General features: G+C 34.6%; 1 protein-coding gene and 1 pseudogene across 4 annotated transcripts in view; one reads left to right on the top strand and one right to left on the bottom strand.

The window, feature by feature from the left end:
- BTBD10 (BTB domain containing 10) overlaps positions 1-27451 on the top strand; it is a 73768-nt gene that overhangs the window by 15159 nt on the left and 31158 nt on the right. For 2 of the 4 annotated variants that reach the window (XM_045557572.1, XM_045557574.1), the window contains exon 2: positions 5961-6118. The exons of 1 other annotated variant lie outside the window; for it this stretch is intronic. In XM_045557572.1, coding sequence (XP_045413528.1) covers positions 6018-6118 — 101 coding nt within the window. In that variant the 5' untranslated portion in view covers positions 5961-6017. Of the gene's footprint in view, positions 1-5960; positions 6119-10834; positions 11011-27451 lie in introns of those variants that run through there. One more of the 4 variants, XM_045557575.1, reaches the window with a different exon arrangement.
- LOC123643090 lies at positions 7814-7910 on the bottom strand (annotated as a pseudogene).

Below are 27451 nucleotides of genomic sequence, written 5' to 3'. Positions count from 1 at the left end.
AAAAACTTTTGAATTGAATTTATAATTCTGTCCCTTCTAGTTGTAGTTTTTCAAGATTAAACTCTTCTTTCACTACTCTCTCCTTTGAGACCTCTCCAGTGCTTTTAAATAGTTATTTTTTATAGTTTATCCAGATTTAAATAATTGTTTTCTGTAGGAGGCACACATGATCCCTTTGCCTGGCTGCATTTGTAAGAGGTTTCTTTTCATCTCTCTGATTTCCTTTTTATTTAAAACTTGTTTCCATCTATTCTTTGTCCTTTATGATTATGTGTGATAGGATTCAGTCCCTTGAGCTTCTCCAGTTCTTAATGTTCCTAAAAATGACTGTTCATTTCCTTAGCAATTAATTTATGGATTTATGTTACACTACATGGGAAGATTTAGAGTGGATTAGCAGTTATGAGGAAATTACAGACATTTTCATGGTGGTTATATACATATCATATATTCTACTTTTCTGGGTAGTACAATCTCTCTTTTATTTCTGAGGATGGAGGTTCATCAAATGATCCTCAGGTTTCTGGTCCTTCAGAATTCTTCCTCCATGTAGGCCCCACTGAAGGCCTTCTGTGTAGTTAGTACAAAATTAATTGTGTGAACATTTAGATGCTTGCCCTTTTGTCTGCCAGTCTCAAGTGATTCATTTGCTCTATGGGGCTATCTCTCCTCCTGTTGGTTCTTTCCACATAGGGAAGGTTACCTTAGGACATGTAGCTAGCTCAGTTGTCTTCTTGGCTTCTTCCTGGTCAGTCTTTACCATCTACATTTCTGAATATTTGGCTTTCTGTCCAGCTGAAGGCAACCCTTGACTGTGGGCACTATGATTCTGTCCTCTTCATGATTCTCCCTGTTTTACCTATTAGATCTTTTCTCTCCAATAACCACCACAGTTGAATTACTTTTGTTTGCAAAGTTTCGGAGGTAAAAGTAACTTCACATTAATAGAGAAGCTCTTGTGTAATGATACTATTCAGGGTGTGCTGTGGTTTGAATGTGTCCCCCAAAATTCACATGGTAAAAACAGTCCCCAATAGAGCAGTGCTGGGAGGTGATTGGGTAATGATGGTGAAGCCCTCATAAATGCATTGATGTAGTTACTACAGGAGTGAGTCAGTTATTGAGAGAGTAGGTTATTATAAAAGCGAGCTTTACTCCTCACATTTTCTCTCTTGCCCAAACTCTCTTGTTCTTCTGCTTTCTGTTATGGGATGACACAGCACAAAGGCCCTCATTGCCTGAAGCTGGTGACATGCTTGAACTTCCCAGCTTCCAGAACCATAAACTAAATAAATTTCTGTTCATTAAAAATTACCTAGTCTCAAGTATTCTGTTATAGCAACAAAATGGTCTAAGACAGAGTAAGATCTCAACAAGATGGACAAAGCCATAAGATGGCTGAGGTTTAAAAGAGACATGGTTGGTAATGAAAAGCAAAAGTATCAATTCCTAAATACCTAGCTTGGTACATTGGAAAGAACATGACCTTTCTGTTAGACTTGGATTTTAATCTTAGCTCTAAAATTTCCTCATATATGAAGTAGGATAATAATATAGAGTTGTTTCACTTTAAGTAGGAAAAAGTATATAAACTTCCTTGACATTGATATATAGTAAAACAGAATTGTCTCCATATACTGTCCATATATTTTTTAATCTTCATATAGATCATTGCCATTAATTAATTGGTATTATCTGGAAATAGTGTCCCAGGGAACACTTACATATTTATGTTAACATATATTATTATATATCTGATATATAATAATATATTTATTGTGTTACTGTAGCCCTGAAGATTCTGTCATTATCTTCTCCCTTCCAACTGTTTTTTTTTGTTTGTTTTGTTTTGCTTTGTTTTGTCTTTTGAGACAGGATCTCATTCTGTCACCCAGGCTGGATTGCACTGGTGCAGTCATAGCTCACTGCAGCCTCAAATTCCTGGACTCAAGCGATCCTTCTGCCTCAGCCTGCTGAGTAGCTGGAACTACAGGCGCACGCCGCCATGCCCAGCTAATTTTTGTATTTCTTGAAGAGTCGGGATTCTCGCTATGTTGCTCAGGGTGGTTTTGAACTCTTGGCCTCCAGTGATCCTCCCACCTCAGCCTCCCAAAGTGTCGGGATTACATGCATGAGCTACTGTGTCTGGCCTTCCCCTTTTAGACAGTAATATCCAAAAGAAGGGAAAGCAATGGACTCACCTTGTTCTTGGTTGACTTTTGGCAGTTTCTTGAAAGCATGTCCCTAACCAACAGGCTTATTCTTTCCAGCCTCTGTATAGATAGATAATTTCTAGATTATTTAGAATTTACATTATATGTGCTGGGCGTCGTGGCTCACACCTGTAATCCTGGCACTTTGGGAGGCCTAGGCTGGAGGATTGATTGAGGCCAGGAGTTTGAGACTAGCCTGAGCAACATAGTGAGACCCCTTCTCTACAAAAGATAGAAAAATTAGCTGGGTGTGGTGATACACGCCTGTAGTCCCAGCTCCTCAGGAGGCTGAGCCAGGAGGATTGCTTGAGTCCAGGAATTTGAGGTTACAGTGAATTACTACAGTGCTACTGCACTGTGGCCCCAGCAACTGAGTGAGACTGTCTCAAAAAAAAAAAAAAAAAAAAAAAAAAGAATTTATATTATTTCTATCATGCCTAAAAACAGTAATGAACAGTGTGATATTTTCTAGACACTTTGTTTCTAGTAGTCTAGTAATCATTTTTGGATGATTATGAGATCCAAATAACAATAAATTTTAATTGGCCTAATGTAAAATAGACATTGGGGATTCTGGTGCCAGATTTTGAAGGAACTCTTATGGTAAGGAGTTTACAGGAAGTGGGGAGCCATTAGAAGTTTTTAGGAGGATAATTCTGATAATAGCAGAGCCAATATGGAATTGAATGGTGGTAAGGAGGTCAGCCAAAAGGCTTATTGATAGATGATAGGGGTTTAAATGAAGGCAGCAGCCTTATGAATGAAAAAGGAGAGAGGAGTCAAAAGAATTTTGTAGTAGACTTGATGCAGGGAAATGAGAAGTCAAGGATGACTTCAAAGTTTTTTACTTAGTGACTAGAGATGATACTGGCTGATGGGGAACACTGACTGTTGAATTTAGGATGTCTGTTGAAGAATTCAGGTAGCATTAATGGAAACAGAAATTGGATATAGTGTATAAATCCTGATGTTCTCAAGGATTTGATCCTCACTTCTATTTTGTCTGCTGTCTCTGTGGACCCAGCAATCAGAGAGAGGAAGATGGAATCCTAAAGAACACCAAGATTTAATGGGGATGAAGATGGGGTAACAGTGCAAGAATTTTAATAGAGATACTATATAGGTAGGAGAGAGATGCAGGCATAAGTAGCATATGGACCCATGAGAGGAATCTTTTTTTCTCTTACAAGGATGACTTTTTGGAGCACAGGAATAAGTCTGACTTGCTTTAGCATCTTGTAAATTGTTTGGCATATTGTAGTAAGTGCTCAATAAGTGCTTGAAGGAATGAATGAATAAAATCAGACAAATACAGTGTCACTGAGTATGGCACAGAGAATGTTTAAAAGTGAAAAGAGATCATTAGACATTACAAAATAGTGTATAAAGTGTGTCGGTTGCCCTTTAACCATTTACAGTTATATGCATAACTTATTGATAAAATTTAAAAAATACACTAGCCATGTGTAGGCAAACACAGACATTTTTCTAGATATTTTACTTGAATATACTTGTTTTTTAGTGTGCTTGTTTTGTATCCCCATGACTACTGAGAGTGAGGGGGCAGGGAGAAATCTTTCATGTAGTGATACCTGAGTTTTATTGACAAATGAAATGTGAATATGATTTTTCAACTGACTTTTTGAGAGCCTTCATCTTAACAATCATGAGTTTCTTGTGGCTTGCTGTGAAATACATGCTCATTCATTTAAATAAGATTGTTGAGAGAACATACTGGTATTTCCTTGCTTCTAGATGTGTGCTACCCAGTGTAATAGTGGTGGAAAATCTAAATCTGAATTTGCCTTATTTATCTGTTCCTTATGGTTTTATTTTTTTGATCACTGCCTCCTGTGGTTTAGGATCATTCTCCTCAGTGGACATCTGTGGCTATCCTATTCAGAATCTCTGATATTTAAGAGTAAGGAAGCGATAAAATGCTCTTTGTAATGAAATGTTAATCCCTGAAATAGTTTACTTAAGGATCTGTAGAGTAAGGAGAAAGTGTTCTGATTTTTTCTGTTGAATCTGCTAAATTGCTACATCTTTTTTCCCCTCCTTATTGTTTTTATCCCTAGTTTTCTTTATACCTTTTATGTCTTGTTGACTACTTTTTTCTGCCTCTATCTTTTTCTTCTCTGATTTGTTCTTTCTCCCCTTTTTCTTTTTTTCTGCCTCATCTCTTCAGTACAGATAACTAGGCAAAATAAAGTTTCTTTTATAATGAATGACTGAGATATTTTTATGTTCAAAATAACTTCATGGTTTTTATGTTCATCTAATATCTGATTTTTTATTTATTTTTTATGATTCAGTGATCCTTAAGGAAATAGCAAATAGGAAATAGGTTTGTGGCATTTGCTTAGGAATTTGAATCAGCCATTGTGCAATTCTCCCTTTTCCGTTTTTCTGTTTCACTCATGGATCTTCCTATTTATTTATATATTTATTATATTAAAATGTTCATTTATTATAAAATTTTAAACTGTTTTTAGAAAGAGGGTATTAAGAAACTATGAGAAAATGATAAAATAGCAAACTAGTTTCTCTAAAATGAAAGCGTTTCTTCTACTGATTTTGATATAAACATAATTTTAATGAGTTTATCTTTGGCATTTTTTGTGAAATTGTGCTGGAGTATCATATAAAACTCAGGAAGATATAGTGTTTTCGCAGTTCTGGGATTTCCCTTTGACTTTTGTGTCCAACTCCATCTATTTCCTTCCATCAAATCTTGTTTGGAAAAGTATATAGAAAGTATACAGGAGCAGGTGTCAGGAAACCTGGGTTCTAGTCCAGTTTGTATAACTTCATTCAAATTGTTTAACCTCATTTAGTTTCTTGTTTACAATTTCTAAAGTCAAATCTGATCTATTTCCAAACACGTACTCTAGCCTGAGTATTTTTCAAGATCAAAATTTTATTGTTTATCATGAATTCTCATTGCTCCTCATAATCCCGCCATTTACCAGCATTGTGAACTTTGGCAAAGTTACTAAAATTCTGAGGCTGTTTCTAGCCTGTATATAGAGATCATAATGCCTACCTTGCAAGGTGATTGTTTAAAATTATTTAGTTCAGATATTCTGTAAAGTTATTGTTAAATGTATTTTCTTATAATTTCATTTGATTGGTAGAAATAACAGTCACAAGCCTCACATGAAAAAAGGTATAAAATATATGAATCATATCGATAAACATTTTTGTGGTAATTGTACCATAAGGTAATATCAGAATGTTTACATACATTTATTTTTGGGCAAAAATTAAATTTCTATTTAGGGTTTTTTTTTTAACTTGCTTAATGAAATAGTAACATTGTTATTTGATCTTACTAGATGCTTTGTTCAACATCTTAAACTTCTTTTAGTAATTAAAACATATGTTTCAAATGAAATTTGTCTAAAAAATCATTTTATGGAATTGCTTTTGCCTTTTTGGTGCTATATTGATGTTTGGAAACATGAGGTACATAGATGGCAGTTGTTTAAGTATATTTACTGAATATAAATAGCACATTAAACTGTTGGCTAGGGGTAGCAGATTTAATAGGTGACTCAAATGAAAAGTACCTAAAAAGACTTACGGTGTTTATTTTAATCTGATTTGTGGGCATTTCATATGTTCAGTATTTTATAATCTATTCATTACTTTAAAAATATATCACAATAATGTCAAGTATGTAAAATTCTATGACTGTTTTATGCATGGAATAGTTTTAAAGGTCAACACTACTCTTTTATGTAGGTTATGGGTGCTACATGTGTGCTTTCAGAGCAGTAGTGTGAGGAAGCTTGAAGTGGGATGGCAGGACGGCCTCATCCCTATGACAGTAACTCCAGTGATCCAGAGAATTGGGATCGGAAATTGCATAGTAGACCTCGTAAACTTTGTAAACATTCAAGGTAGGTAGAAAATATGTATTTCACATATCAAAGCTCTGTTAAAACTGATTGTAAAGGTGACTACTGCATTTGGTTGTGGCAAGTTCTGTCAGAGGATGGGACCTAGCTTATAAAATATTGTGAATATTTCAATTTCTCCTTAAATAACTATTAGGGAAATATTTCTTTTTTTTAATTTTTTATATTTGTATTTATTTGAATATTTATTTCTGTCTCTAAATAATGTTAAAATCTCCTTAGTTGATCCCATGAATAAATGCTATAATGGACTTAATTGGGAACTGTGGCAAGATAGGTTAGTTCTTTGTATTTAAAACTCTCTAATAGGAATATATTTTGTGCTCTAAATACATGGTGTGTGTAGCTTACACAGGATAAGTTATAGGTTTATGTCAGTGTTTGCCTCCGTACATTTTTAACTATGTGAATTTATATTGTATTGCCATCCTGATCCTAATGGGAAAATTAATCTTTCTGGAATGACTCTCTCTACTGGTTCATTTAAAGTTCAGTGCATGAAATGAAATTCATTTCAAAAGTTTCAGCCCATCTATATATTATTTTCAAAACTTATTTTGTCCTGTGTGACTTAATGAGGATCTCATTTAGAATACTTTGTGATCTAGTATTTAAGGTGTTAATTGACAACTCATAAACCTCACATATTACAGGTATGTAAGCATGTTTACATAGACAATTTTGCTTTATGAATATTAGGTGATATTATTGAACATGTACTTACTTGAATTATAAAATTTTCTTGATCACTAATAACGAATACCAGCTTTTTTGAAAAAAAAGATGCCATGATTGAAATCCTTTTTGTAATTTTCAAGAAATAGTTCAGGTACTTTAAAACTATATGCTATGGGCCAGGCATGGTGGCTCACGCCTGTAATCCTAGCACTCTGGAAGGCCGAGGCGGGAGGATCATTTGAGCTCAGGAGTTCGAGACCAGCCTGAGCAAGAGCGAGACCCCGTCTCTACTAAAAATAGAAAGAAATTATATGAATAACTAAAAGTATATGTAGAAAAAATTAGCTGGGCATGGTGGCGCATACCTGTAGTCCCAGCTACTCAGGAGGCTGAGGCAGGAGGATTGCTTGAGCCCAGGAGTTTAAGGTTGCTGTGAGCTAGGCTGATGCCATGGCACTCTAGCCCGGACAACAGAGTGAGACTCAAAAAAAACACAACTATATGCTATGGCTAGGAAATATGAGTGACTGGTACTTGTTAAGTCTCCTAATAAGAGGTTCACCTTTATTGTGGACTTTCAATGTGATGAGATTTAAAATGTTAATGTTAAAGTGATTTTATTATAATTTAGAAGTACATGGCAAATAGTATAAGTGATTTTTGGTTTGTTTTGTTTGTTGATTTGTGTGTGTGTGTGTGTATGCCCTAATTGGGGCTTTAGTTCATTTACTATGCTCTATTTCATGGATAATTATCTTGTCATTGAGATTAAAGAGGTATTGGTTTTATCACATTAAATGTGGGACTATATTTATATCTACTATGTTGTGTACAAATATATATATGTTTTCAGGTGAATTATATAGTATTCTTCCTATTTCTTGATATTTTTCTGCTGAGGCATCATACATGCTGCATTACATAATGAAAAGGTGACAAGGGTAAAAATAAGCCATCGTTTGCTTTATAAAAGCAGCATGCATACAGTGGGAAAAATTTATAAAAACGGTACTTTTTTTCTTTTCTACTTTTTTCTTTTTTGCTAATCTTGTCTGTATCGTTCCAATTTTAGTATATGTGCTGCTGAAGCAAGCACGACAGTACTTTTTTCATTGTTGTTGTCTCATTTTAATAACAAATACCATAATTCTTTTTGATACCTATAGCATTAACTTTTTTGTGGTGTTTTCAGGTACACTGCAGCAGTATTTAGGGTTATGTGAGTGAAAAACATAAAATAGAAAATAGATACCAATACGTCTTTTTTTTTTTTTTTAAGACAGAGTCTCACTCTGTTGCCCAAGCTAGAGTGCCATGGCGTCAGCCTAGCTCACAGCAACCTCAAACTCCTGGACTCAAGCAATCCTTCTGCCTTAGCCTCCTGAGTAGCTGGGACTACAGGCATGTGAAACCATTCCCGGCTAATTTTTCTATATATTTTTAGTTGTTCAGCTAATTTCTTTCTATTTTTAGTAGAGACAGGGTCTCGCTCTTGCTCAGGCTGGCGTCATTTTTTTTTTTTTTTTTTAAAGGAAAGACCATAAAGTCCTTTGAATGAGGTTATTTTAGCCTCATCCCTGGAAAATCTTCCCAGGGAAGAACTTTTAAAGACTTCTTGTCCCTATGTGCTTATGAACATATAATTTAAGATACTTTAATAAAGTATGGTTTGACTTTTTAAAAATGTTACTTTTTGGATTGATACAAGTTAATTAGCTGAGCGGTTTTAAAAACTAACAATCAGCAAGTATTATTGAGAACTTGCCTTCAGTTCAGGAGAGATTCAAAAGTGTGTCAGGGTACTGTTATGAAATGATTTAATATCCACCTGTGGAACAATTAGAGGACAATAGGGCACTTAAACTATGGTACTGAGTTGTAAGAGTTCAGGGAAGGGAATCATTATCAGCTTGAGTAGATGAAAATGAGACTTGAACTAATCTTTTGATGATTAGAGTATTAGGTAGATGGAGGACATTTCTGGCAGGGACCTTCAGATTACCTTTACTGGATCTGAAGGTGGAGCTCTGTGGATAGTATTATTGTTCCCATTTGGCAAATGAAAAAAATAAAATTAATATACTTGCTCAGGATCATCCACATTGTCAATGGCAGAGCTGGGATTTATAAAAAAGTTTCTTATCCTTTTTCTTTTTCAAATTTTAAATATCTTATTATGGTACATTTTAAATACATGCAAAATAGAACAGATATAATGAACCCTTGGCTGATGGATATTTAGTGGCTTAATGATGTTAGGGTCAAAAACCTCTCATTTTCTTGGCATCTCCTCATGATCACAAGGTGGATATTGTAGCTCCAGCCATCATGTCTACCATCTAGACAAGGAGGAGGAAGAAGGGAGAAGGGGACAAAGGGCTTCATTTATATCAGGAAATTAAATTTCTCAGAAGTTCCCAGCAGTTATATGCTTATTAATCATTGGCTAGAACCATGTCATATGGCAATCTTTGGATCAGGAAAACTGAGAAATAGTTTTTAAACTCAGCACATTGCTACCTTAAACAGAGTTGGGGATTTAAAGTTATAAAAAGTAAAGAAATAAGCATACTTTTCTTTGTTGGTTCAGTTTTTGTAGGTGATCTTAAAGTTGTTTAAATTTGTGTTTTGTTTTGTTCCGTTTATATTTTGGAATAGCCTTTTTTTTTCGGTCTTTTATTTTTTATTTTTTCCCCACCTTTCCTTGCTGGCTAAAATAAAAATAATTTTTTTGATTTACAGAAGTAACAGTAATAGTTACCATCTTATGTGTGCTTATTCATTGACCTTTGATGGTTTGGTAGGCATTGCCTTATGGTTTTGATTCTGTCTAATACTACTTTAAGGTACTTTTTTTCCCCTAAACTTTCTTTTGAATGTAGATTTGATATGTATATATATCTCTTTAAAAAATTTTCTTATAGTTAGAGAAGCTAATCTGAACATTAGATGGACTTTCAGGGTGCCTATGTCTCCTGCAGGTGTATAAAAATAAATTGGATAGTTTAAAAATTACTGAACTTTGTTTTTTTGTGAGTTGTTGTATTTCTAATACCTGTATAGAGGGGTTTGGTAGTCTGCTGAAGATGTTAAAAGTTCATTTCAGTTGATAAGTATTTGGCTTGAATTGCGACTTCTCTTTAAATATGAATTAGAGGAGTTTTTGCTATTTAAAAAAGTAAAAGAAAGAGCACCTTTTCTGTATAAGGTTAAAATGTCTAGATAGACAATATGCTAAAAACTCTTGAATATTTGGGTTGGGTAGAATATGACTATATAAAACTTAGATCTGCAGTCTGCTCAGATTACTAAAGATAAATACATCATCCGTTCAATATAGACTATGCTGCAAGGTTTCATTCCCACGTAGAAGTACGCATGCTCCTTTCTTCTGAGACTGCATAAAGTCTGAGCTTTCCAGTTTCCCTTTTAAGTTACTTCATAGCCCCAGCAGCAGTTTAGAAATGGAGGAGTTTGGTTGCTTTAAAGAATAGTTGTTGAGTGGATTCTTAAAGTACAAATAATATTTTCTCTTTTAAAGAGAAAGCTTTAAAGTTTTAAAAAGAAGCTTTGCTGCTCAGAGTGGACACGCAATAATATATTGAAAGGTAAAAAAGTTAGCTGTATCCTGGTTTTCTAAAACCTGGCAAGCTGGCAGAGCTAGAATTAGCTTTACAGATGGCATTTGGCAACATATCTACATATCTCTAAGCCCTCATCTCCTGTGTTTCCTTCAGCCTGTCTATCAATTACAATATCCAATCACTGCTCAGAGATGGAGAAATGGGCTGATCACAGCTCACACGATGCTATTTGGTTAGAAACGTCAGTGCTGCACAACCCACGGCTGAGTCAGTGTCTGTGAGAAAATAAACTGAATTAATATATAGAGGGGGTTGTATCTCTGAACATTTAAAACCTAAATAACTGCAACAGCAGTATTACACAGTAGAGGGAGGAAACTAAAGGAAGTCTGTGGACAGGTGAGGTAGGGGGAGATGGAAATTTTCTGATTGTTCAGAGGAATCTTGAAGATAATGGAAATATCAGATGTGCTAAAGTTTCCTAGTAATGCCCAAGGATGCTGACCTGGCTTTCAGTGCTGCATTGTTTGAAAAAGCAGAGTCCCTTTATACTCTGATTTCAAAATTTTTTTCTTGTTTTTGTCTGTCTACCTTGGCATATACTAAAGGAAGGTGTGTATTCATTTATTACATGATATCTCTGGGTTATAATTGTATACATATACAAATATGAGAAAGATTGAGAGGGAGATGTTTGGCCTTTGTTTCATTATGATCGTTTACATTTCTAGATGTAAAAGATCATATATCTGATTGTCAGTTTAATGTCAAGTTATTTAAAATAAATGGAGTGTGTTTTTATTGTTTCCTTGGGTTTGATGTTTTGTTTTTTATTTCGTGTAAATTGAGAATACATTGTGTTTGGTGCTGTTATTTATGAATAACATAAAAATTTATGTAAGGAAAGAACAATTTTGAAATAATATTTTTGATGTATTTGAAAATAAAATTCAAGATAGAGAAATGAAATAATTGAAATAATTTCCTAAAGAAGGAGTTGAATGTATTTTTACTTTTGAATGAATTAAAGATTAATTGCACCACTTATGTATATATGTTATAGGACTGAATGTGTTTGAATGATAAAGCTGTAATTAGTTAAAATGACTTTTCTTTTAGTTTTATAGAACCTAAACTCTGAATAGATGATCTAGATATTGCCACTGAAACAGAGTAAACCAGACCAGTTTTAGATTAGTGTATATTAATTTTCAGCCAGACAAAATTTGTAAGTAAAGATAATTGTTCTTGCTGTGAGATTTTAAATCTTAACAGGTGACATTACTTACTTTATTAAGAATTTTTTTTACAATAATTTAAAATACTCTGAATAATGTTTTTTTTCCTGTCTTTATTATCCTTACCTTACTGATCCTTTGTTTTATAGGGCCATTTGGGATATTTTAAAATTATTTTTAATGTATTTAAATGGTTCATAACATACTTTCCTTGAAATGTAAGGAAGTTCTTGTGATTTCCCTACTTAATTTCTAAAAGTTTGAATGGTCACCTTGATTGTTGACATACAGTTAGATTCATGGTGTCTTGTATTGACTTTTTTGTGGTTTAGGGTCTAGAATTGTTTTTCTAAGCTTGTTACAGTAATAGAGTTATAAAAGCAGAATCTCAAACTAGACCTTTTTATTTTATGCTTTATAGAATACTTTCCTTTGGTTCTGATTCTTTTAAGATAATGCCTGTCTTATTGTGAAAGTGGTACATATTCATTACATAAATTTGGGAAGCAAAGGAGAGCATATAGAAGAAAATAAAAAATATATTATTCTACTATCAAAAGAAAAATACTTTGTTTTTTGGTATATAACCTATTTTTTATGTATATATAAACATACAAAAGCATATATGTCCATGTAAAAATGATTTCTGGATATTACTGTAAGTGTTGTTATATAACCTATCCTTTTTTAAAAAAGATTATTAAAAATAATCATTAAAAATTATTATGAACATCCTCGATGTCATGAAACAGCATAAGTTCTTTCATCCCATCACCTCTTCTTGCAGATATAGCATAATTTTTAAAGATTACATAATGTTTTATGTATTTATGTTTTGTAATTTATTTCACCGATCTGAGTTTTTCTGATAATTGTTCAGAGAAAAGATTAGCATGATTCCACAGCATATGTTTCTCCAAAGAGGAAGGATGTCTTAAGGAGTTAAGTAAAAATGTAATTTTGATATTTTTCTAATAGGAAAAGATACTTAGCATGATTATATGGTGAACTCTTTAAAGATATGCATACTACTTTTAAAACAAAGCAAATAGGTCAGATTGCCATAATAAAATATAAAAAACAAACTTTAAAAAAAATTAGGAAAACTAGGGCTCAAATGAACTAAGACTTTAGAAAAATGTTTAGACCAACTAAAAGGGTTTCTTTTATTACCTTTAACGTGAGAAGATAAATCAAGGAAATATAATAATAATGTATGACAATGAGGAAAGAAAGAATTCCTTAGGTCTTGAAGCTTGTTTGTCAAAGAAGAGTAGTAAACCACCACCACACCAACAAAAATAAAAATAACAAAGCAAACATTGCTAGGAAGGATGTTAAAACCAATATGGGTATTGAGGTAAAGAATATATCTAGTTAAATGAGTTGTCTAAGGAGCCATTTGAAACAAACGTCTTATGGTTATAAAAGGAACTATGTGCAACATCTTAAAATTATTGGTAGTATTTCTGGTCTTTGAAGGTTTTATGAGAATACAGGAACTGCTGAAAAATGGGAGATTTGGGGCCTGATTTTGAAACAGGTAGGAGATTTTGAAACAAAAAAATGAAAAGGATTAATTTATGACTAACTTGAAGAAAAACAGATTAAAAACGATTTGGAATGGGTTTGTTAAAAATAGATTGTCAGACCAACTTTGATTTTTCTTTGATGCAATTAATATGCCAGTATATCCGTATAATATATTTGGGTTTAAGCTTAGCTTTTGGTAAAGTCTTTTTTAATATCCTTGGATGTAAGCTGAGGGAACAATAAATTAGCCACTAGTTAATTAATTAACACAATTTTGATTTTAAATGACCCCTTCCAGAGCCTGATTGATCTTGGAAAGTGGCTTTGTTCTTTGCTATGTCTTTTTACTCATCTGGAGAAAGCAAATCATCAAATTTATAGGTGACAATGAAGTATTAAGGATAGTAAGTAGTATACTAAATAATCCAAAATGATTTCTGAGGCTGGATTATTTGGATTAAATTTATTTATTTGTTTGTTTATTTTTTGAGACAGAGTCTCACTCTGTCAGCCGGGCTAGAGTGCCGTGGCATCATCATAGCTTATTGCAACATTAAACTCCTGGACTTGAGCGATCCTTCTGCCTCAGCCTCCCAAGTAGCTGGGACTACAGGCACATGCCACCGTGCCTGGCTGATTTTTCTATTTTTTGTAGAGAAAGTTTAAGTTCTCACTCTTGCTCAGGTTGGTGACTCTCTGTCCTTTTTATTTACTCTGCTTTATTTTTCCCCATAGCACTTATCACCATATGATGTTTAATATATTTATTTATATATGTTCTGTGTTTCTCTCCATTAGAATGTATTAATTTTGAAGGTTAGGACTTTCTCAGTTAAACCTATTAATACCAGGACTAGAACAGTATATGATAGGTGTTCAATGAATATGTTAGTAGCTTCTATTCAGACACTCCTCAATGTAGAGAGGTGGTGTTTGCCTAGCAACATATTCCTTTTTTAAAAAAAATTTCAAAAGCCAGAAACAAGGTAATAAAAATTTTAAAATCAAAAGAAATGTCTAGCTTTTTTGCTTTTAATATAAAATTAATGTTTATCATTTGGGAAAACTTTTACCTTACAGTACAATGTTAAAGTTTGGCCACTAATGGAAACTTTTCTGTCAGAATTGTTAGTGTCTAACTAGGTCTTCAAGTGATTTCAGTTTACATTTGAAAAGATGCCCTTAGAGCAGTCATACCATGGTATATCAAACTCCCTGCTGCTGCTGCTGCTGCTGCTTCTGTTTCACTAGAATTGCTGACATATCTGGCAGAGGAGTTTTGGGAAGAAGAGAATGATGTCAGGATTTAGGAATAGTATTAAAATTATTTTTGGGCTATATGTATTTCTTTCCAAAGTTGTCTTTTGTGGGGTAATCTGGGATTTAAGTATCATTTAAAATATAACCTTTGAGAGTTTAGCCCATTTTTCAGTTGAAAACTTCCCTTTTCATTAATTAGCCTTTGTTCCTTGGGAAACTAACCATATATTGCACAGAAGAGCAGAAAGTTTATAGAAGGGTAATCGACAAAAAAAAAAAAAAGATGAGAAATTGTCATTAATTCTGTTGAAAATAGTTAAAAGTCTGATAGCTTTTTTTTATGTCATCACAATTATTGACACTTATTACAGGGATCAGCAAACTTCTTCTGTAAAGGGCTGGATAGTAAATATTTTTGGCCTTGTGGGCTACTATAGTCTCTGTCCTAACCACTCAGCTTTGCCATTGTAACATGAAAGCAGACATGAATAATAATAATGAATAGACATTGATTGCTATGTTCCAATAAAACTTTATTTACCAAATCAGGCAATGAGTTGAATTTGGCCTATGAACCATAGTTTCCACCTTCTGACTTAGCACATTAAAGATGTTTATAAAAAGCATATACAGGCTGGGCATGGTGGCGCATGTCTGTAATTCCATTACTTTTGGAGGCTGAGGTGGGTGGATTACTTGAGGTTAAGAGTTCGAGACCAACTTGGGCAACATAGCAAAACCCTGTCTCTACAAAAGATAAAAAAAATTATCTGGGTGTGGTGGCACATACCTGTAGCCTTAGCTACTCAGGAGGCTGAAGCAGGAGGATTCCATGAGCCCAGGAGGTCAGGGCTGCGGTGAGCTATGATTGTGCCTATGATTTTGCCGCTGCACTCCAGCCTGGAGCACAGAGTGAGATCCTATCTCTTTAAAAACAAAAAAAGCATATACAAATCACTTGCTCCAAAAATATATTTAATATAAAGTCATTAAAAGCTTTAGTTTCAAAACTAGAACATGGGATATGATATTTGTTAGAGTAACAAAAAACATATTATTTTTCTCCCAAAATAAAAATAGGATTTAAAATAGTGCTTCTTGGCTGGGCTCAGTGGCTCACGCCTGTAATCCTAGCACTCTGGGAGGCTGAGGTGGGAGGATTGCTTGAGCTCAGGAGTTTGAGATCAGTCTGAGTGAAGGTGAGACCTAGTCTCTACCCAGAATGGAAAAAGTAGCCAGGCATCGTGGCATGTGCCTGTAGTCTTACCTACTCAGTAGGCTGAGGCAGGAGGATTGCTTGAGCCCAGGAGTTTGAGGTTGCAGTGAGCTACAGTGATGCTGCTATACTCTACCTGGGGTGACAGGGTGAGACTCTGTCTCAAAAAAAAAAAAAAAAAGCTTCTTTTTTGAGGGCATGTTAATTCAGATGGTTAGGGATATTGTCAGTGGCAAAAACACGTTCAAACTCAGTGTTTTTTCTATTCTCTCACTCAACAACTATCAACACAGAAGACTTCTGTGGCCAAATGTTTACGGGTTTTCCCACACACACCATGTAAGCAATCAGTACTGCAGCAGATACCAGCTGGGTATCCTCTAGTTCAGTTTTGACACTGGCTACCTGGAAACAGCATCAGATCCCACAGGTTGAGGGCTCAGTCCCACAAGATTGTCCCCCACTTCTGATGCTGGTTGCCAGCCCCCTTCTGACCAACCATCTGTAAATTGGGGATCCCATGGCCCCCTCCTTGGGTTTCATTATTTATTAGAGCAGCTCAAAGAACTCGGAAACATATTTGCCAGCTTATTATAAAGGATATTACAAAGGATGCATAGGGCAAAGAGATGCATAGGGTGAGCTCTGGGGGAGCGGTGCAAAGCATCCATGCCCTCAGGGCACACCACCCTCCAGGAACCTCCAACTATCTGGAAGCACCCCAAATTCTGTCCTCTTGGGCCTTTTATGGAGACTTAATTGGATAGGCATGATTGACAACCATGTAGAAATGTGTTTGGACAAAAAGGGTATGATCTAATATTAATAGTTATAGACTGAGTGGGGAAATCCAGCAAGGCTTGTCTGTTGAGATTCTTCTTGGCCTCTATGTGCAGGATTCCTTCCTCCAGAGTATAGGGTAGGACTCCTTTTGAGATGAGGTTCTCATGGCCTACAATTATACAAGGTAGCTCAGAAAATTTCTTTATGGCCAGTTGTAAGGCAAAGGCAGAGGAAGATTAGTGTGTTTTTTTTTATTTCTAAGGCCTGTCTTGGGGAGAAAAAGGAGCAGGTAAAAGGAAAGGCAGGAGGGCAGGAGAAGGTTGGAGAGAGAGAGAGAGAGAATCTGTTTTTTGAGGCATAAAGTGCTTGAACACTATAAGGACTATTAGAATTATGAGCCAAGAACTGTGGACAAAAACCATAATATCATGGACATAAAATTAGAAATTTACAGGGATCCATATCTCATTTTAAAGAAAAAATATATTTTGTAACATTTGATTAAGTGTTTAAAAATTCGGTAAACTGTAAAGCTTCATACCTATATCTTTGTACATATTATACAAATATGGTATGTTTGCCAAAGAATAAACATTTGACAAAGGGAAATGCTTAGGTAAATACCCTGAAACTTCAGCTAAGTTCAACAAACATTAATAAGATATAACAGGTTATAATGTTAGTAACTGGAATTGTTTAAAAATAAGTAAAATAATTCCTCAAGCCAAGAGTTAATACTATCACATATGGTTGTGCCAGGTGTATACTGCATAAGGGTGCCATATATAAGTGAATACCATTCACATTGTAGGTATTATAGTTTTGTGTATTTGTCAACAATTTTCTGATATGAGTGATACTTATATCAATTACTTTTAAAAATTTTTCTTAGCTGGGTGTGGTGGCTCACACCTGTAATCCTAGCACTCTGAGAGACTGAGGTGGGAGGATCGCTTGAGCTCAGGAGTTCAAGACCAGCTTGAGCAAGAGTGAGAACCCGTCTCTACTAAAAATATAAAAATTATCTGGGCATGGTGGCATATGCCTATAATCCCAGCTACTTGGGAGGCCGAGGCAGGAGAATTGCTTGAGCCTAGGAGTTTGAGGTTGCTATGAGCTAGGCTGACACCACAGCACTCTAGCCCAGGTGACAGAACGAGACTGTGTCTCAAAAAAAAAATAAATAAATAAAAGAAAGAAAGAAATTTTTCTTGTATTATTTCTTTGACAGTTTGCTCCCCTCTGTTTTCCTTGTTTTCTCTGGAACATATATTAGTTAAATGTTGACCTCCTTCATTAGTTCTCTTATTTTTTGTCCTTTCTCTCTTATTTTCCATTTATTTGTCTTTTTGTTCTTTTGAGGATATTCCCAATACTTTCTTTCAACTCTTCTAGTAAACTTTTAAAAATTTCTGTTATTGTATTTTGAATTTCTAAGATCTCTTACTCTCTAATTTTTAAAAATAGCATCCCTGTTCCTACTTTATGGATACCATATCTTTTTTTTTTTTTTTTGAGACAGAGTCTTGCTCTGTTGCATGGGCTAGAGTGCCATGGCGTTAGCTTAGCTCACAGCAAACTCAAATTCCTGGGCTCAAGCAATCCTACTGCCTCAACCTCCCGAGTAGCTGGGACTACAGGCATGTGCCACCATGCCCGGCTAATTTTTCTATATATATATTTTTTAGCTGTCCAAATCATTTCTTTCTATTTTCAGTAGAGACGGGGTCTTGCTCTTGCTCAGGCTGGTCTCGAACTCCTGACCTCGAGCGATCCTCCTGCCTCGGCCTCCCAGAGTGCTAGGATTACAGGTGTGAGCCACCTCGCCCGGCCCATATCTTTTTTTTATATTACTGAATTTATTGATTACAGTTTTGCTTTTTTTCCCTGTCTCTACATTGTTGCCTTTTTGTTATGTATATTAAGCTTTTTCATTGTGAAATATTTTCAGATTTATAGGAAGTCACAAAAAAATTGTACAGTGAGTTCCCAGGTACTCTATCCAGCTTCCCTCAGTGATAATATCTAACATAAGTGTAGGACATTATCAAAACCAGGAAATTGACAGTTACGATGCTATTAAATATTAGCTAAACTATAGACCTTTTTTGCATTTCATCAATTTTTACATGCACTCTTTTTTCTGGTGCATAGTTTTATGATATTTTATCATATATATGGATTCATGTAACCTCTACCACTGTCAAGATACAGAACTGTTTTAACCACCACAAAGAAATTCTCTTGTTCTATCCCTTTATAGTCACATCTTCTCTCCAGCTCTAACCTCTGGCAACTACCCAGATTTCTTTCTCCATCATTATAATTTTGTCATTTTGAGAACATTATATAAATGGAATCATATAGTATGTAAACTTATGGGTTTGGTTTTTTTTTTTTCCAGTTTTCTATGGTTTTATTTTTCTTTGTGTTCTACTCTTACACGTTTCCTCAGCGTGGTTTGTTCACTAAACTCCTACGTCCTTCTATCCCCCAGCACACACATACATATACCTTCCTTGTTCTTTGAGAATCAGTATATGCAGCCCCTCCTCCAGAAGCCTTCTCTATTGTCCCCAGGCTGTGTTAACTGCACCTCCTCCTGTGTGATATAGTGGAAAGTGCACACAGTACCTGTCACAAATAGATCCCTAATAAATGTTAGATCTTTTTTCCCCCTTCCTCCACAAATATCTCTAAAATAGTACTGATCACACCATATTGTATTTTCTTGTTTACTTGTCTGGTTTCATCACTCGATTAGGAGCTCATTCATTCATCCATTCATTAACAGATTTTTATTGCATGTCTATTATGTGTGCAAGTAAGTCATTGTTCATGTAGGTGCTGAGGATACAGTGATTTACGAAAATTATACTTTCATTGTGTCTTTTCATTGTTGTATGTATAGTGTCTAGCATAGTGCCTGGCAAATAGAATTGTTTATTAAATGTTTGTTAAGGGAATGTACTTCCTCAGTAGAGTTTCTCTAAGTGTAGTTTTTGGACCATTTGCATCTGGATCACTGAGGGGGTGGTGTAGGTTAAGGGTTTGGTTTTTTTCATTCAGCATAATGCTCTTGAGATCCATTCACATTGTTGCACATATCAGTAGTTTGTTCTTTTTAAATTGCTGAATAATATTCTATAGTATGGATGTACTATAGTTTATTCATTCAAAGAGTAGCATGGTTTTTGTTATAAACGTTGCAGTACTGTTGGATTTTAACAACTCTATACATATTACTTTAGTATTACAAAGTTTTTATGGGAGTCTGTAGTTGCACTGAACAAAAGAGGCCTGTAAGTTTTTCTCCAGTCCTTAGGAACCTGCCTGCTATTGGAAATTGTTAGAATTGTTAAACAAATTAGATAACAAAGTCACATGCAGAAGTTCACACAAGATTATTGTTCTGAAGTTTGATATAAATAGATATTTGCTTCTGAGAATGATCATTTTAATAAGATTTAAAAATTTTTAGAAACTTTACTGCCTATTGATTCACCCAATGCTTCAAAGCATGATTTTGAAATTAAGTGAAAAGTTGGTATTAGATAAAGAAATCAGAAGTGTTACTGATTCATAAAGTTGCAAAATTTTAAAATGGAGATATTTTCTTTTAGCAATTGGGTTTGTGTTTAAGGTGGGCTTATTTATATAACTAGAGATGCTGAAAGTGATTGCTATTACTTAGTTGATGAAAATTATGATCTCAAAGGATTCATGATTAAGGGTTCTCATTTGAGTTTTTGTAATAACTGTATTGGGTAATATATGTTGGTCTGTGAGTTTTTCAAGTGATCATTTGGTGATGGTAGATGTTTTTAATCTGATTGTAGAAGTGCTTTTGGTTTCTTGAGACGATGAACCATGTTATAACAAGGGAATGTAAGAATCCATGTAGGTTGGTGAGAGAGAATTTAGTGAACTCTGATGATAAAGGCATGCGAAGAAAAAACTATTAGAATAAAGGCTTGCCTTTTATTACTTAAATGTAATTTAAATGGCTAAATAGCAGCTTCCTGGTAGGACAGCCTCAAGCAGGCAGTGTTTTGGCCAAGAGGCCAGTTCTGGTGTACAATTTGATAAGTTTTAACTTACATATGCACCCATAAAACCTCACCACAATCAAGATAATGAGCATATATATCATACCCAGAAGTTCCCCTGGGGCCCTTTGTAACCTTTCCCTTCCAACTCTCTGTACCTCTTGTTCAGGAAACCACTAATCTGTTTTCTGACACTATACGTTAGTCTGTATTTCCTAGAATTTTATATAATCTATTTTTGACGGGGAGGGTGTCTAGCTTTTATCACTCAGCAGAATTATTTTGAGATGGAATCATGTAACTTGTGTCAGTAGTTCATTCCTTCTATTGTTGAGTAGTATTCCATTTTTATGGATATATCATAAATTGTTTATCCACTAACTTGTTCATAGACATTTAGCTTGTTTCTGGTTTTGAGCTGTTACAAATAAAACTACTAAGAATGTTTGTGTACAAGTCTTTTTTTATGGACATATGTTTTCATTTCTTTTGGGGAAATACAGGGTGGAATGGCTGAATCATATGCCTAGTGTATATTTAATTTCTTAAGAAACAATTTTCCAGAACAATTTCGAAAGTGGTTGTGCCATTTTCTATTCCTACCACAAGTGTATGTATGAGACTTCCATTTCACACACATACTCAGCAGCACTTGATATGGTCAGTGTTTTTATTTAGCCATTCTAATAGATGCATAATGATGTAACACTGTGGTTTTAATTTGCATTTCCTTAGTGACTAATGATATTCAGCATTCTTTCATGTGCTTATTTTTTCCATCTGTATATCTCAATTTTTTTACTGATTATTTTGAGAGTTCTTTGTAAGCCTACATTCAAGTCCTGTATCAGATATATCAGGTATATATGATTGGCAAATATTTTCTCCCAGTCTGTGGCTTGATTTTTCATTCTTTTAACAATATTTTTTGAAGAGCAAAAGTTTTTAATTTTGATGAAGTTCAATTATCAATTCATTTTATGAATTGTATTTTTTATTTCTAGAAGTTTTATAGTTTTATTTATTTTTTTTTTATGGACAGGGTCTCACTCTGTTGCCCAGGCTGGAGTGCAGTGGCATGATCATGGCTCACTATAACCCTGAACTCCTGGATTCAAGTGATCTTCCTGCCTTAGACTCCTGAGTAGCTAGGACAACAGGTTTGCACCCCCAGACCTGGCTAATTTTTTAATTGTTTTTGTAGAGACTGGGATCTTGCTTTGTTTTCCAGGCTGGTCTTGAATTCCTGGCCTCAAGTGATCCTCCTGCCTCAGCCTCCCAAAGTGCTGACACTACAGGCATGAGCTACCATTTCTGGCCAGTTTTAAGTTTTAGATTTAGGTCTGTGATAAATTTTGAGTTAACTTTTGTACATGATATGAGCTGTTGATCAGAGCTGTTTTTTTTTTTTTTTTTTCTAGAGGTGCTGAAAGTGAGATACCCATTGTACATCTGTTTGTTCCAGCACTATGAACTCTTTCTTCCCTCAATTGCATTTGAGCCCTTGTTGAAAATGAGTTGTTCATATTTATGTCTGTGGGCCCTTTTCTGGAGTCTCTATTCTGCTTCGTTGATCTGCTTGTCTGTCATTATGCCAGCAGCACACTGTGTTTACTATTTTAATAAGTCTTGAAGTCAGGTTGTATTAGTCTTTCAAATCTGTTATTTTTTAAAAAGTTATATAGGCTATTCTAGGTCCTTTGCATATCCTTATGAATTTTAGAATCAGTCACTTTTGACAAGCAAGCCTGCTTGGGTTTTATTTGGGATTATATTGTATCTGTCAGTGAACCTGAGGAAAAATTGAGATCTTAATAGAACTGAGTCTTCTGACTCATAAAGGTGGTAAGTTTCTTCATTTATTTAGGTCTTCTTTAATTTCTTTCAGTAATGTTTTGTAGTTTTCAGTGTGTAGGTCTTTCACATCTTTTGTCACGTTTATTCCTATTTGAGTCTTTTGATGTTATTGTAAATGGTGTTTTTAAAATTTCAATTTTAGATTGCTCATTGTTAGTATATAGAAATACAGTTGATTTTAAAGTATTTATCTTGTATTCTGCAACCTTGCTAAACTCATTAGTTTTAACAACTTTCTTTTACTAGAATCTGCCATAGATGATCATGTTGTCTGCAAATAAGGACAGTTTTAGTTCTATCTGAATATCTTTTCCTGCCATATTTCACTGGCTAGAATCTTTAGTACATTATTGAAGAGAAGTGGTGAAAGTGAAATCCTTGTCTTATTTTTAGATCCTTGTTTCTGATCTTAGGTAGAGAGCATGTGGTCTTTGACCACGAGGTATGTTGTTGGCTGTAGGTTTTCCATAGACATTCTTCCTCTGGTTGATGAAGTTCTATTGTGTTCTTACATACCTGAAGTTGTTTTTTTTTAATATAGAATGAATTTTGGATTTTGTCAAATGCATTTTCTGTGCCTACTGAGATGCATGTTTTTCTTCATTAATTAGTTAATATGGTGAGTTGCATTGATTGACTTTTGAATATTCAACCAATGTTGCATTGTTAGGATAAACTTTAATAGATTATGATGTTACTGTCCTTTTTATATATTGCTAGATTTTATTTATTAAAATTTTGTTGAGAATATTTATATCTGTGTTCTAAGATTCATGGTTTTTCTTTTCTAGTAATATTTTTGTCTGATGTTGGTGTCTGGGTAATGTTGGCCTCATAAAGTGAGTTAGGAAATACTATCTTCAGTTTTCTGGAAGAGTTGTGTAGGTGTGATATTATTTCTATCTTTTATTTTTTTGAGACAGAGTCTCACTGTGTTGCCCGGGCTAGAGTGCTGTGGCGTCAGCCTAGCTCACAGCAACCTCAAACTCCTGGGCTAAGAGATCCTGCAGCCTCAGCCTCCTGAGTAACTGGGACTACAGGCATGTGCCACCATACCCGGCTAATTTTTCTATATATATTTTTATCCGTCCATATAATTTCTTTCTGTTTTTAGTAGAGATGGGGTCTCACTCTTGCTCAGGCTGGTCTCGAACTCCTGAGCTCAAACAATCCGCCCGCCTCAGCCTCCCAGAGTGCTAGGATTACAGGTGTGAGCCACCGCGCCTGGCCTATTTCTGTCTTAAATGGTTAGTAGAATTCAGCATTGAAGCCTGGAGTTTCCTTGGAGGGAGTGTTTTTAACTATAAACTCAATTTTTTAAATAAATATAGAGATTATTCAGCTTATCTGTTCCTTCTTGAGTGAGCTTTTGTAGGTTTGAATTTGTCCAGTTCTTCTGAGTTATTGAATTTATTGGCATAAAGTTGCTCATAATATTCTTTTATTATTCTTTTAATATTTATAGCCTTCTATAGCAATGTAAAACTCTTATTTCTGATATTGGTAATTTGTTATCTTCTCAATTTTTTTTTCCCAAGCAGTCTCTAGATTTATCAGTTTTATTGATTTTTCTAAAGAACTGGCTTTTGTTTTCATTGATTTTTCTGTGTTGTTTTTGTTTTCTAATTATTTTGGTTTTCACTCTGATCTTTATTATTTTCTTCCACTTTTTTTTAGGTTTAATTTGTGCTTGTCTGATTTCTTAAGGTGGAAACTGAAGTCATTTTTCAGTTTTAATTTTTCTTAAAACTTTCTTCTCTAACATAAGAATTTAGTGCTATAATTTGCTTCCTAAGTATTGCTATAATGTCATGCCACACCTCAAATTTTTATAAATTGGGCTTCCCCCCCTTTCTTTAAGTTTAAAATTTTCTAATTTCCCTTTAGATTTCCCTTTTGCCTCATGAATTATTAATATTTAGTTGAAGGTGTTGTTTTAATTTCTAAATATTTGGGAATTTTCCCGTTAACTTTCTTTTGTTGAATTTTAATTTAATTCCATTGTAATCAGAGAATGTACTTTATATGATTAAATTCTTTTAAGTTTATTGAGACTTGTTTTATTGCTCAGAATGCAGTCTGTCTTGGTAAATGTTCTGTGTGTGCATGAAAAATGAATGAGTTTTCTGCCCTTGTTAGGTGTTCTATAAATGTCAGTGAGGTCCAAGTCAGTTGTTAGTATTATTCAAATCTTATTAATCCCTACTGATTTTCTGTCTCCTTGTTCTATTATATATTACTAGGGAGACATTGAAATCTCTGACTATAGGCTGGGCGCGGTGGCTCACGCCTGTCATCCTAGCACTCTGGGAGGCCAAGGCAGGAGGATCGCTCGAGGTCAGGAATTCGAGACCAGCCTGAGCAAGAGTGAGACCCCATCTCTACTAAAAATATAAAGAAATTAGCCAAACAACTAAAAATAGAAAAAATTAGCTGGGCATGGTGGCACATGCCTATAGTCCCAGCTACTTGGAAGGCTGAGGCAGAAGGATTGCTTAAGCCCAGGACTTTGAGGTTGCTATGAGCTAGGCTAACGCCACAGCACTCTAGCCCAGGCAATGGAGCGAGACTCTGTCTCCAAAAAAAAAAAAAACCAACAAATCTCTGACTATAATTGTGGAATTCTCTAGTTCTCGTAATTTTATTAGTTTTTGCTTCATGTATTTTGAAGCTTTATTTTGAGGCAGAAAAATATTTGGATTGTTATGTGCTCTTAATGAATTAACTTCCTTATTCTTATGTAATACATCGGTAGTATTCTTTGCTCTAAACTCTGGTTTGTCCGATATTAATATAGCCACTCTTACTTTCTTTGAACTAGTGCTAGCATAGTGTATCTTTCCTTATCCTTTTATGTAGAACCTCTTTGTACCTTTATATTTAAAGTGTATTTCTTGTAGACAGCATATAGTTGGGCCTGGCTTTTATATCACCTTTTATGGCTTTGATCATTTACATTTAAATGACTTAGACCATTTGTATTTAATGTGATTATTGACATGGTGAAAGTTGTCTAAAAAAAAAAAAGTCAAGTCTGTTATCTTGCTATTCATTTTCTGTTTGTCTGGTTTGTTCTTTTCCCCTCTTCCTCCCTTCCCCACTTTTTCTTTACCCTCTTGGATTAACATAAAAAAAAATTATGATTTCATTTTATCTCCTTTCTTGGCATATTAACTGTAATTTTTTGTTTTCTTATACTCATGGTTGCTTTAGTATTTATAGTATATATCTTTAACTTATCACAAGTCTACCTTCAAGTGACATTATACCATTTCTTGGGTAGTATAGGAACCTTACAAAAGTATACTTCCATTTGTCCCTCCCAGACTTTGTGCTGTTATATGTTGTGAGTCTTACATATATGTTATAAACCCCATATTTTATTGTTTAACCTTTTAAGGAGATTTAAACAGTAAGAAAAAAAATCATATTTTTCCATGTATTTCTAGTGGTCTTCATTCCTTTATGTAGATCCATATTTTCATCTGGCATTATTTTTTCCTCCTGTCTGAAGGACTTCCTTTTAACTTTTCTTGTGCTGCAGGTCTGCTCATGATGAATTTATTTGTCTCAATTATCTGAAAAATGTCTGTATTTCTATACTTCCCTTTATTTTTGAAATAATTTTTTTTTAAATGTGTGAGAGATTTTTTGGGGCAAATGCTGGTGAGAGAAAATGGGGAGCTGGAGCAGGCTAGGAGAGACGTCAGACAGTGATGCCGATCCAACCCCTGATCTTTGGTTCTTCTGAAGGTGCTTGCTTGTGGATAGTTGTTGAATTAGGTGTTCGTGCGGAGGGACATCATTGGCGGTTTCTATTTGGCCATCTTGCTCCACCCTGAAAGATTTTTTTATTGGCTATAACAAACTTAAGTTGACAGGGTTTTGTTTGTTTTTGTTTTTTTCTTTAAAGTATGTGCAGATTTGTTATGCATATTGCATCTGTGGGTTTGTAATTTTCACCAAATTTATAATTCAGATATTACTTCTCTTTTTCCTTCCCACTTCTTTTATGGGCTCCATTTACACCTGTATCAGGCCACATGAAATTGATCCGTAGTTTACTCATGCTCATTTTATTTATTTTTGTTTTCTCTCTCATTTTCATTTTCAATATTTCCTATTGCTTTGTCTTCAAATTCATTACTCTTTTTTACTATAATGTATAATCTCCCATTAATTCCATTCAGCATGTTTTTCTTTTTTAAACTATTTTAAAGTGACATATAATAATTGTGCATATTTGAGGTAGAGTGATATTTCGATACATGTATACTATGTATAATGAGTGAATCAGAGTAATTAGTGTATTTATCACCTCAGACATTTATCGTTTTTTGTGTTGGGAACATTCAAAATCCTCTCTTAGCTATTTGAAAGTATATAAAATAAATTATTATTAACTATAATCACACTGCAGGGCCATTCAGTATGTTTTTCATCTCAGATGTCATTTTTATCTCTGGAAGATTGATTTGCATCTCTTCTTTATCTTCTATATTTCTATATAACTTTTTCAAGGAATATGGTTATAAAGATTTTTTTTAATGTTTTTGTTTCTAATTCTAAAATATGTGTCAGTTCCAGCTTGATTTCAATTGATTTTTTTTTACCCCCTTATGGGTTATGTGTTCCTGCTTCATTACATGTCTGGTACTTTTTCATTGGTGCCATACATTATGAATTTTACCTTGTTCAGATGTCAGATATTTCTTATTCTTATAAAATATTCTTTTTTTTTTTTGAGGCAGAGTCGCACTCTGTTGCCCGGACTAGAGTGCCGTGGCATCAAACTACCTCACAGCAACCTCAAACTCCTAGACTCAAGCAATTCTTCTGCCTCAGCCTCCTGAGTAGCTGGGACTACAGGGCATGCGCCACCATGCCCAGCTAATTTTTCTCTCTATATATATTTTAGCTGTCCATGTAATTTCTTTCTATTTTTAGTAGAGATGGGGTCTCGCTCTTGCTCAGGCCGGTCCTGAGCTCCTGACCTCGAGCGATCCTCCCGCCTTGGCCTCCCAGAGTGCTGGGATTACAGGTGTGAGCCACCATGCCTGGCTTTCTTATAAAATATTCTTGAGCTTTGTTTTAGGATTCAATTCAGTTATTTAGAA

This window comes from Lemur catta, chromosome 7 (assembly GCF_020740605.2).
Source record: "Lemur catta isolate mLemCat1 chromosome 7, mLemCat1.pri, whole genome shotgun sequence".
Lineage (NCBI taxonomy): Eukaryota > Metazoa > Chordata > Mammalia > Primates > Lemuridae > Lemur > Lemur catta.
Note: the sequence above shows the minus strand (reverse complement) of the source record. Positions and strands in the feature narration are given on the sequence as shown.